Source organism: Anser brachyrhynchus (genome assembly GCF_964034855.1).
Source record: "Anser brachyrhynchus genome assembly, chromosome: 4".
Taxonomy (NCBI): Eukaryota; Metazoa; Chordata; class Aves; order Anseriformes; family Anatidae; genus Anser; species Anser brachyrhynchus.
In genome coordinates, this window is record NC_137698.1 from 18,542,758 (window position 1) to 18,555,856 (window position 13,099).

The 13,099-nt window shown below is 40.7% G+C and overlaps 1 protein-coding gene across 1 annotated transcript; it reads right to left on the bottom strand.

Moving 5' to 3' along the window:
• Positions 1 to 1,962: 1,962 nt before the first annotated feature.
• Positions 1,963 to 7,480, bottom strand: FGF20 (fibroblast growth factor 20). Its single transcript, XM_080590354.1, has 3 exons — positions 7,111 to 7,480; positions 5,049 to 5,152; positions 1,963 to 3,702 (listed from the first exon to the last, which is right to left on the bottom strand). The coding sequence occupies exons 1-3, from the start codon at positions 7,421 to 7,423 to the stop codon at positions 3,457 to 3,459; spliced, it is 663 nt and encodes a 220-aa protein (XP_080446480.1). The 5' UTR covers positions 7,424 to 7,480; the 3' UTR covers positions 1,963 to 3,456.
• Positions 7,481 to 13,099: the final 5,619 nt, after the last annotated feature.

A 13,099-nucleotide genomic window follows, 5' to 3' on the forward strand; every position in this document is an offset into this window, starting at 1 on the left:
GCAACTGAAAAGAAGATTTCTAAAAGGCCTTCTTACTGCTAGCATCTCTCTGCAGTATGGAGCAAGATGAGCAAAACTTAAGCATATTCTCAGTATTTATGACACAGGCTTGGTCCAGTATATTAAGGCAATACTGAAGATGCATTTACAGTGCCTAAAACTGCCTTGCCTCAGTTTAGTTCATCACTGTACAGAAAAAGGAGTAAGGAAAATGTAATGGCTTGTAGTTGTGTAACTAAAGCCACAGTAGGTATGATTGCATAAACTCAAAAAAAGAATAAATAAAAAAAAATAAAACTCACAACCATAGCCGCTGTTAAAGATCTATGTTTAGGTAAAACTTTACAAAGTTACTCAAGGAAGACTGGATAGCTATGAAAAATGAGTTGACAAAGCACATTAAGAAACAGAAATAGCTAGCAATAAAAGCTATATTGAAAATACAGTTGTTAAATGACTCCCTCATATTGGAAAGTAAATTCTGCAAAAACCGGGAGTGCTATCAGGGTGCATGGCCATAGCAATGATTTGAACTTTCAGACAGAGTCAGTGAAGCTGGCTGTCACACCTGAGCATGAAAGGTAGCACCAATAAGCTTATGGCAGAAAACATGACGATACAGACTTGTCCAAACTTCTCCATGCAAAGACAAATGGTTCAGACCCATGACAGCACTATGTGCCTTTTAGACAAGCTGTCCACTTTTTCTAATTATAGCAGCTCATCTAATAAAAAACACCCATTTCCAGAGGCACTTGGGTTCTCCTATATCCTAGCTAGAAGACTACCACAAAAGCTTTAATGACTGTTAAAAATTCTCAATTCAAAAACAAAATTCAAAACAAAAAACAAATAAATACTATGAGCAAAATGAAGTGGAAAATGCAATACTTTTCTTCAGTGGAAATACACCAGAACAGCAAAGGGAAGTTGTGACAGCTTTCCAGTGCTCTAAAGGTTTTGTACTGTCATTTGTCACCACAGTGCCTGCTGTATTATGCTTTGTTCAAAGATTATTGACGTATATCTCACACTGGAGTGGGGGAAGCAAATGACAAGCATATTTCACCGTTCTTCTTCTTCATCCATGTACTGTCTAGGTGGTTGGATCCAGTACATGGTTTGATTAACAGTAAACTGCTAATCCAAAGAAAAATAATTATTTTACTGGTTTGAGTTAAACACTGAGTATGTTTGCCAGAAATGCATGGGACTATGTCCTGTGCAGCAGCTGCTGGTTTCTTACAATTTACATGGAATAAATTATTTTTTAACATACAGGGGAAAAAAATTTAGCTATTTAAAGCATATACTTATGTCTTTACTTATTGGTCTATTATTGCTGTTATGGGACTCATTGTCACCCATGAAATCGTTATTTTATGGTAAATTGAAATGCATTACAACATTACTCTAGTAAATTGTACAGCAGATCTTCCATTGCCTGTTTTTCTGAAAATTTTAACAAATCCTTTCACTTTAATAAGCTACATATTGCTAGTCACAAAGCACTGAAACATCTTTTTGTGTGTGTGTGTGCCTGCAATCAAATTCTATTTGGCAGAAAGTAAAATGATTTTGTCCAGAGTCTCTCAGTAATCTATGCTCGTCCACTTCTTGTTATAGACTGGAAGTCCTGGTATAGCGATGGCATTAGCATGTGTGTTATGTTCTGGAAAATGCTTTTCATTAATACCTTGATTTGATATAAATGATGCAGGTGCAGTACTTAACCATATATGCTTCCACAAAACTGAACACAAATGAGTTATCTTGACCTGGAGCCCACTGGGAGAGCTGGCAGCAGAAAGGTGAGAGCACCTCCAGCAGCACATACAAATTGCTGCCCTCTCCTGGTCCACCTTTCCTCCCACCAGTCCTTTTCCCAGACCTTTTTCCTGAGGTGGTGGCAATTATCCAACAACAAGCTTCAGCAGGGCTAGGGCTAAACCATACAGGGCCTGTTGTTAACCCTTGGTATTTTTATGGAGAATGGAGTCAGTCAATATTCAGAGGAGTCTGTGCTTTGTAACTGACAGTCCTGAATTAAATCAGTGTAAACCAAATTGGTGTGATCTACCTGTCATATAGCTATAACTAGCATAGAGCCCTAGCTCATCTTTATGCTGACAGTATTCACACAAAAACTGCTGCACAAATTATTCCCTAAAGGAGAAATTAAGATTAAAAAGTCATTTCCTTAGGCTCCTATGTAGTCAGTGGAGAAACAGCCTTTACTCACTTGAAGTTTTCCATTCAGCAATATCAGAAACTCCTTATTCCAATACTGTTTCCCTTAAACATACCGATACATAGTTAAAACATCTTATACAGTGATGATAATCCTACATGAAAATTTGATGTAATGCAGAGAATTCTAGTCATTTAGGTATTTGTGTTTTAGTAAAGACAGTACGAGTCACTTAAAAAAAAATCAAGCATGATGAGATCTCAATCAAGACTGCAAGAGCTAATATTGCTTGTCCTTTCAAGGTAACTGTAATACATTCTTCATAATTGTTTCATGTTTGCAATGTTACATATAATGTGCAAAGAGACACTTTAAAAATGACAGTAAACCCAATAAAGTAAAATCATTTTTAATTCCCTTTTTAAATGTGCATTTGAATTCAATACAGTTCTGTAAGGCACTCTCATAGGTCAAGAAACCAAAACATTCTTTCCAAAATAAGGATAGTCATGAGGCAATGGTATGTGCACACAATATAACCTTTTCTGTGACTGATAGACAATGAAATCTGAATATCCAGGCTTTGGATGCACTGCAATGTAATGTCATTGCTGTATCATGATACTACTCGAAGTAAATATTGGCACTGTAAATGATCTCTCATTGGGTTTAGGGGCTTGTATTCTCTTCATATCCCAGTAAAAAATAAACTCTTTAATAAATAAATATATAAAATAAATATATGCTATCTGGAGATGTATAAATAGGTCCATCCTGAATAAAAGTTCCAGCTCCAACCATGATGCGTTGACATCTAAGGTCCATCACTGAAGTGAAGCCACTAAAACTTCATACACAGTTCTCAGGATTTTTTCTTTTTTAAAAAAACTATTTTACAGTTTATTTCTTTCTATTTCTCCCAGCTGTTGTTGGATCCATATGATGTAGGTACTTTTTTGGTAATTTATGGACCCTAAGTAATCCAGATGAAATTGCCAAGAGTTTGTTATTTTTAAGAAAGTCACACTCCAACTTCTCTCTTGTCACTGGCTACCACACAGTTCGGCAGGTTTGAAGGAGGCTGGTCCACCCTCAGCTTTAAGGCTTTGTCTCCTAAATCCAAACTTTGGAAATTAGAGGTTTGGCCATCACAAAGTAGCTTCTTCAAATCCGGTACCCATGTTCCTCACACTGGTATTGCCATGAATAAAGGGGCAAGATCAAACAGATCTGGTGTGGTTTTCTTTCCAAACTTCCCTCCTTCCTCAGCTGTATCCTAACACATCTTTGTACAGTTCTGGAACTCTTTCGGGATCCACAGGGCGGGGCAGGAAATGTGTGAATTTCTGGTGTCTCTTGGACCTTGCCCCATCTCTGGGAGTACCGTCTTTGTTAAGTGCTACAAAGTACCGCCGCCCCGAATCTCCATGTTTGTACACATTGGACGAGTAAGTGTTGTACCAGTTTTCCTCAAACTGTTCCCTGAAGATGCACTCAGGAGTTAGTTTCTCCTACAGAAAGAAACAGCAAAGAAAAATAAGTCAAGTTGTTGCTAGATATCTGAACACACTGTTGAAAAAATGATAAAAATAAACAAAATGCCATAGGCTTTGTGCTGCCTTACTGTTCATATAATTTTTAACAAAACAAACCCAAGAAGAGTATGTAGACCCAACCTGGAGTTTGGCAGGCTAATTTATCCCTTTTTCTTCTAAAACCTGGACATGTATATACAAAATTTCAGATTTAAACACGCATTAGATAACTCCGTCTCTAAGAAGTCATTACTAGTCTAGTTCAAGTGCCAGCAGTATGCCAGCAGGTCACCATTTCATATTTGTTCAAAACACTGACTGTCACCCCATTTAAAGCCTTTACAATATTTCTAGGCCAAAACCCATTATGGATTCAGATGATTAATGAAGAAAGTCACAAATTATAACATACACTTTTCTGCTTTTTTAGAGAAGGTATTAATCGCTTACAGGTAAGCAATAAATCAGTCAGTACTAGAAGCAATAGAAACAGAAGTGATGAAGAGGCATTAACTGGAGAGACACAGTAACTTCTCTCTAAATGTTTTAAGACTTTGAAGGAGAAGAGTCTGAGACCCTTAATGGTACTGGAAAACTCAAAGCTTATATTTTGCAGTCATATGTTGAAGTTATTCAACATATACAAATCAACTGTAATGAGTACAAGCTTAATTTCATTCTTAAGCACAAGCATTCCAGTGCTGGGGTCTCCAGGTACTGACAATACTTTTGCATCATTCCGATTTTTCATATAAGAATGGTACCTAACTGTGACACATGGTGCTATCCTCTTTTTCCCAGCTTTTGTAAGTTTGCTTTTACATTAAAAACTGGTACCTGGAAGCACCCTCTGCTGATCTGTAAAGGAGCATTATCTACATAAAATAAGTCAGGGTACTATATTAATAGTTGTTTACCTGTTCCACAGCTATCCTTTCAAGTTTTTTCCACTTGCATTACATGTTTTTGATGATAGAGTATACACTATGATACATTTGCAGTATTCATGAAAAGCAAATTAGATTCTAGGCAACCTAAATGCTTTTTGAATGGCTAGTTTAATTAGCTATTTTTGTCTTAATTTAAGAGGAATGTTTCTCTTCAGTTCTCTGCATCTAGGATAGAGAAACTTTTGCCATCAAATCTTTAGTATCCAAGGCTACATTGTACACTTTAAGAATTCATTGTTTATTTCAACAGGAAAAGATGTCAGTGTTTTAAAAGTTAAGACTGCCTCAGCTATACGCTAGAGGTGTTTGCACAGTGCTAATAAGTGAATCAAAACATCAACATGTACAAGCTGACATGAAAGTAGTACTTACAGAGCCATAGAGTTCTCCCTTCTCGTTCATTCCAAGGTAAAGGCCACTGTCCACACCTCTTATACTGACAAGTCCCACTGCCACACTGATGAATTCAAGGATACCTGATATACAAAGGAAAAAAAAGAAGACAATAAGAGGTTGTTTTAATTCAACTAGTGTGATAAAAATCAATAAAAACATTCAAAATGTAGTTGAAAGCAAGTGGAAAATGTATATATAAAAATATGGCCTACTTTTTCTGAAATTTCAAATATTGTATGGAAACATATATAACATTTTCACAGGAAAGCAGCCTGAGATGCTCACCTAGGTATAAGAATCCTACTTTATTTAAAGAAAGCCTTTTATATATATATATATATATAATTGCTTTGATGATGAAAGGTTTTTATTCATCACTCAGGCTAAAACCTTCAGTACTATGCAGTTGCAATCTGTAATGATTAGACGCTATTTGCCAAGCTGCCTGCTCAAACATTGGAAGATAGGTTTGGATTACCTGAAAATATACTTTACTTTTGCTATAGTATTATCTTAAAAAAACACTTCCATTATTAGGTAGTTTGAATAGAAATCAAAGTACTGATGGGAATTTTATATAACAGAATCTACCCACAGGAAAAAAAAAGTATTTGCCAGACATCTTATCTAGCCCATTGGCCCACACATCTTGACACAACTTGCTATCTTCAGTGCAGGCTTTTTATGTGCACGAAATATGCCGGTTATTTGCTAATGCTTGGATTATAGAATTATTTATCTTACATTTGCCCGAAATGGGATATATGTTAATAATTTAAAATATTTAGCAGACGATGCTCTGTTTGAAGCCTGCAGTTTGGCAAGCATATGCCAGCCTATGTAACCAATTGATATGCACAGGTTATAGTACATATAAAACATGAAAGAAAGGGAATGTGTGAAGCGGCTTTTTGGAAGTTGTTAACAATGTAAACAGAGCCTCAAAAGAAGCTGGTCTAGAATCATACCCAGGATTTTGCTGTGCAACAGCAAAACCACAAAACAGTAAAAGAAACTCAATCTAAGGAAAGTGGTTTTAAATAGCGTATTTGGTTTTTACTGTGTCCTTTTGTCTATTTGCTGTATTTATGACTACTCTTTTTCATTCGGGACCAATTTTCACTGCAAGGCAGACAGATTGTCTGGACTATCCAGTAATTTCAAGTGTTTTGATTTTTAATTGAGCTTTGGCAGGTTTCTTAGTTATCTCACCAAGCAGCAAAGAGTATAAATCCTTTACAAAGAGCGGTCATTAAAAACTCTATTGCATGTAAATCAAGCTAGCGTTCCAGTTCCTAAAGCACAAAGCCCCAGAAAAAGAGGTGGAGGCATTTTGTCTTTCTGGTATCATTTTCAAAGCCGCTCTTTTCAAGCCTATAATAAGCAGGTGATTCAACCCACAAAGCAACCACATCAGACAGACCTGCAGAGAGCGGTGGTAGAATAAAGGAAGAACATTTCTAAAAAGCCCAGAGAATGTTTGATCTGGGGCTAACTTTTTTTTTCTTCTTTTTAAGCAAAGATTTATTTCGTGTTTACACGCTGTCGGAAATCTCCCTTCTGAGAAGAACTCTGTTGACTACCGCTCTCCTACTTCTGAAAACATCCCCGTGCTATAAAGGCAATTACGAGCCCTTCCAGCGGGCTGTTTTGGCTGCGGGGAGGGCGATAGGAAGCACTTTAATCGCCTTTTTACGACTGCTAAATCAATACCCACCGCAACTCGCACGGAGCTGACAGCGGCAGGTTTGTTCGGAGGCGCAGCTCCTACAGCTGCAGTTTAGGATTCACTCTGCTGTCGGGTGAAGCATGCACGCTTCGGGGCTGCCTTCCCCTCGTTTCGGGTTATTGATGGGTCCCCTCAGCTCCAACTTTTTGTCCCGTTTAAAAACAAAGCACCCGAAGGCGGCCGAGCCCCCGAGCGCTCAGCTCAGCCCGCTTTCCACCCGCCCCTCCGAGGGTATGCTCAGCGCTCCCTGCCCCCGGTGCCCGTCTCAGGCACCTGGCCCGACCCCCGCTCCCTCTCCCCGGCTCCTACCGAAGAGGCTGTGGTCCTGGCGGGTGCCGCGCACGCTGCCGTCGGGCAGGATCTGCAGGTGGAAGCCGGTGCGGCAGTAGAGCTGCCGCCGCCTCAGGATGCCCTGCAAGTGCGCCAGGTCCGCGGCCGCCGCCGCCGCCGCCGCCGCCGCTGCCGCCCCTCCGCCGCCCGCCCGCTCCGCCGCCGCCGCCCGCCGCTCTCCCAGCAGCGCCGGGCGCTCCCCGGCGGGCGGCAGCAAGAAGTGGGCGCCCACCGGCTGCCCCAGGCCGTCCAGGCCGCCCAGGAAGGGCCCCACGTCGGCCAGCGGAGCCATGGGGCAGCGGGGCCAGAGGGTCGCGGGCCGGCGGAGGAACGGGCGGCGGCTGCCGGGCATGTGGGGGGGCGCGGCGGGGCCGGGCTGGGCCGAGCCGCTGCGAGCCAGGCGGCGGGGTGGCGGCGGCGCGGCCCCGCGCCGGTATATATAGCCCGCGGGCCCCCTGACATATGCTAATGGCGGCCGCGGCGGGGAGGCCGCGTTTGAAATTGTAAACCCCGAGCCCCGCGCATCGCACCTCCAGCCCGGCCCGGCCCGGCCCGCCCGGCGGGGAGCGGGGAGCGGGGAGCGGCGGCACGGGCACGGGCACGGCAACGGGCACGGGCAGGGCAAGGGCGGCCCCCGGGCGGGCGCGCACAGATGCAGCCGCACACACACACGTACATGCATATGTACATATACACACATATATATACATGTGTACACACACACATATACATGTACACACATATATACATATGTATGCACATACATACAGACACATCAAACATGCACACACATACAGATATACACACACATACACACATATACACACACATTTACATACACACATACACACACGTATATGTACACACACACACATACATGCACACACATATAAACATGCACACACATATAAACATGCACAGGTGCCTTTGCTGCTGGTCGACAGTGCCCAACCCAGGGCCAGGACCTGGGCAAGGACCAGGAATCAGGACTAGGACTCGGAATCAGGACCTGGACCAGGACCGGGACCACAGCCAGGACCAGGACCGGGACCACAACTGGGACTGGAATCAGGATCAGGACCAGGACCAGGACCAGGATTATCAGGACCAGGAACAGGACTGGGACCAGAACTGGGACCAGGATCAGGACCAGGACCAGGACCACAACCAGAATCAGGACCAGGACCTAAACAAGGACCACAACCAGGACCCAGACCAGGATCAGGACCAGGACCAGGACTAGGACCAGGACCAGGACCAGGAACAGGATCAGGACCAGGACCAGGACCAGGACCAGGACCACAACTGGAATCAGGACCAGGACCAGGACCACAATTGGAATCAGGACTGGGATCAGGACCAGAATCAGGATCAGGACTAGGATCAGGATCAGGACCAGGACCGGGACCAGAACAAGGATCAGGACCGGGATCAGGACCAGAACCAGGTCTGGGTCCACAGTGGGGCCCGTGTGGGAGCTGCTGGAGCATTACGTGGACAGGTGCAAGGAGAGGCAGGAGGGAAGAAGGAGAAAGGGCGTTACCTGAGGGTTAGACCTGCCCAGACACACATGAAAGAAAAAAAACACAAAGATCTGACAGCTTTGCTCCCTGTTTCTGAAACGCTAATAAAATGTACATGCATTACCCTTTCCTTTTATCACTTCAGTTACAAGGAGGGGAATTTTTAAAGAAATTGGCATAGTCAGGGAGGTGTTTTCCCCTCTGCAAATTCTCCCTCGGATTTAATTTATCATTAACATGACATGAAACTGATCTATGGCGTTTGTATATCGGTCTTAAAAACATAAATGGGCAGGCGTGTGGTTTGTGATAAATATTTTCAAAGCTTGCACCCATGAAGAAACAGAGAGCAAGAGATGGCCCATCTAGTCCACCTTCCGTGGGGTTTTGCAACAGGACCGTTATCAAAGTCTGCGAGTGCCACAAATTAACGATAATGTCATATCCCAAAAGCTCCCTGTTATCTTTTCTATGATGTATTAAAAAATGTGGGACCTTGTTGTCCTGTTTCAGCTGAGCATATGCATTTTTCAACACAAAAGCAGAATGGTTCACACAGGCAAATTTATTTGCAGAACACATTAATTACTAGCAGTGATAAAGCAATGGTGTATTAAAACTAAGAACTCAACTTCTGCCTTTTGTGCTGCTTTTTCTATCATATCTAAAGAATTTTAGGGCTCAAACTGCACGGTTCATCTTAGCGTTCAAGATGCGCAATGCAGTTCCTTGCCAATATTAAAACAAGGTTTTAAAGTACGAAACGCAAAGATCTTTTGCAGTTAACTCTCTCAGAAGTTTGAGAGAATTGCTTGGCGGTCTAAGGTTTCATTTAAACAAAAAAGTTGTAGAGAATCATGAAAGATTAGTTCTCCAGTCTTGCTCCGTGGTCTTTTCAGTCACCGTCTAAATCTGGGAGATCAAATGGATTTGACTGCTTAGCTTTATTTGCTGTGGAGAGTATAGGGCTAATTAATTGGCAGGTGCTTTAAAGCAGGTAATGCTACACCTTTTCATCATTGCAGTCCTAAGTACTGCCCCTGCGTGCACCTGAATTATAAAAAGGCTGCTTTAAAGCAAGTGATTTACTGTGGAAGGATTTAAAACTGAAAAAACTAACGCTAAATACAATGATCAGATAAATCACCTCAGAAGAGAGCACGGGCAGACCTGCTCTGAAGGCAGTTACAGATAGATGTTATATTATTTTACCTTTCAGATAACAGGAGCCTGTCATGTGGTGGGACCCAAAAATGCACCATAATCGAGATTTCAAAGCACATCTGTGTAAACATTATCACATCAGTGTAAAACATCAACCAATGAGCTTTCTCTTTGAACCAAATCTACTTAATTGCAGTGCTAAATCAAAGAAATAGATCAAAGTTGAATAATCTATATGGCACCTATTTCTCAAGTAGCCTGTACGCTGATTACTCAAATATACCTGAAACGTTTGAAACACGCATCAAGCACTTTTATTGACGTGACGTGTAGGTCAAGATCAAACTGTAATTAGTTCATCACAGCTGCTAAGTTGCAGGACAAGCACTCGGATGGTACAACTGAAAAACAGTAACGACAGTAAAAACAGTAAACAACTAAAAAAAAGATGCCCTGTTACGGAAAACGTTCCTGGGTCCCAGCAGTACTCCCCAAGCCCTACCAAGCAGAGGGCTCTTCTGGTTAGATGGCACCCAATGGAGGAGGGTTTTTCTGAAAACAATATCCTCTGCCGTCATCCACTGGAAGACCCTTATGGCTAAATCTTTCCTGTTATATAGTGGAAACATTTTCTGTAGAGTGGAATATATAACGCCGATCTGTTCCGAGTGGAGTCTTTAATGTCTGGGCACTGAACCGGTTACGCTGTTTTATAAAGTACGAGAAAAGAAACAAAAAGATAAGAAATTTTTTTGTTGTTTGCACTAGTCATGTGACAGGAAAAGATAACACTGGAGATTTTTTTATGCACCTTCTGAGACTATACCATGGGAAGTTAAATAATTTTGAAGAGTGTTTTTACAAGAGTGCATTATTGAACTGAAAGTATACAGTGCAATCTAATCAACGTTATGTATACTTCCTAGAGACTGCACTTTCAGCGTCGTTGAACAAATACGTATGTGGTCAAGTTTTTATTTCCATAGCGAGTAGCTGGGGCTTCCATAGACAATATAATTACTGTACGTTGCCTAAGAATAGCATATTGTCACAGGAAAAAACTAGTGGCTATCAAGGAGAAAGCAACGCACCAAAATCTTTGATATGCATACATATGCATAGAGAGAGAGAGTTCTATGTATCTATCAGGTTGGTCAGAAAACCTTGTAAAACTTTACGTCCTGCAATGTATTGTGCCATTATTAATTTCAGAACACCTTTACAGAAGTGCCGTGCCAGCCATAAAATTGTTTTCGTATTATAAAGTAACATTTAACAGAACAAAGGGGCAGGTGGGTCATGAATACACAAGAAAGCAAACACTGGGTGGAACAAAAACCACTGAGTAGAACATGAAGAAATTTGTCCAGCTGGAGACATCTGTGTATCATGGTCATTTCCAGATTATTCCTAGTCTGGGACCAGGAAACATGGTTGGCTGATTTCAACAAGAAGAGCAGAACAGGATGAAGCTACAGTGAGAGCATTATGGAGTACTGCAAGTCTGAGTGAAGTAAGGTGTACTCTTATACAGGATTTACTAGGAAAAAAAAAAAAGAATAAGATAACTTTCAAGGCTGCATGTGCAAATAGGGTCATAATTTGATGATGTAAAACCTTTAAAATGCAATACGCATGGACTTAAAATACATCCAGAACCTTCTCTTCTGAACTGCTGTAGTTACAGGTATGTATGCATGTATACATATATATATGTGTGTAAGTATATCTATGTTTAATGAAAAAACCCAGAGGAGGTAAAAGTAATGCTGAAAAAAAGTCATTTTCCTACAGAAATTAAGTTCTACCTTTCTGGCACCTTCATTTTTTTGTTTGTTTGTTTCTTGAGTGAAAACAGAAATTCTTGGAGCTTTTTAAGATTCATGATTTTATTGCCCGTGTTTTTGTGGGTAAACTCTCGTATAAGTGGAATGAGATAGAGAAGTTATGCAGTGAGCTACCTAGGTAGCGAGGAACCTTTACATCCAGTTACATTCATAGAGAATGGACCTTTTCCATATATATCAGTATCCAAATGTCTTGTTTGACAACTTTCATATTAGTTCTCTAAGCAGATATCTAAATAAAAAGCACATAGATTTACTTAAATTAGATGGTTTCTGAACCTGTGCACATAGGATTATGTGCACAGACAGCTTACAGTTTTTGACTTACTGCACAAATAAATTGTGCTCTTGTTCTTAAGCAAACACTTCACCAGGGAAGTTCTAACATACCCAGACATAAGTAGTTACAGATGTGTATTAGTTTTTCTGAAGTAAAAAAAAAAAAAAAAAAAAAAAAAAGATTAGCCTAAAGGTGTTATTGAAAAGTCATTAAATTGTGGCTAATCAATTTCAGGGAAACAATGTGATCAGGGAGATAACTCATGGTTCTTGTCTACAGTTTTAAGTGACTGATCAGGCATTCAGCAAATAGATTTACTTAGGGATGCTACGCAGACCAAAAGATTTCTTTTCCAGTAAAATGGAAAAAACAAGACTATTTTTAAAAGGTAATTCCATTGCTGAATGATGTCTCCTAATAAGGCAGCTAGAACTGAAGAGATCCAAGAGCCACGTTCTACAAAACTTTCCAAACTGAATGCTTAGTCATGCAACTGCCGAAAAAATACTTGAGTAGACAACTTGCTAGACATCTAGGTGTCAATATTGTCTTGACACCTAAATACTGTCCTTTTATCATTTAGTACAGAGATGTAGTTCAGATCTGGAGACGAGCCTTTCACTGTGTAAACACACATACACTTATAAACAAAGCCGTAATCATTTTAAAAAAATACTTTTTAATATATGGGAATAATGAAATCAACACAATTACTGTAGTGGCTAATGAATTGGCTTACAGTATTCTAAAATATCAAAAGAAATGCAGTGACTATCATTCACCCCAAATACTGGCCTTTCCAGACCTATTTTGGAGGTAAATCAACTTTGGACATACATACAGTTGTACGAACTGTCAGATTGCCTGTTGTCAAATATAGCCGCAATTCTCCCTTGACAGAATATGGTAACTACTGAACATTTTCTTAGAAATTGAAAATGTATAAATGCCTTAAATGTATTTAAATGTTTAGTTTATGTATTTCCTGAAACGTGCAAATACAATTACGTAACACATTCACATCTTGTTCATAGTAACGTACAAAGCCAGCAAAGATTTAGGGGAAAAAAAAAAAAGCTGAAACTCTGGAAGAACATACTTATAACAATTAAAGGACAAAGAAAATGAGGCTGCCTGACCATTGCAAAAAATGC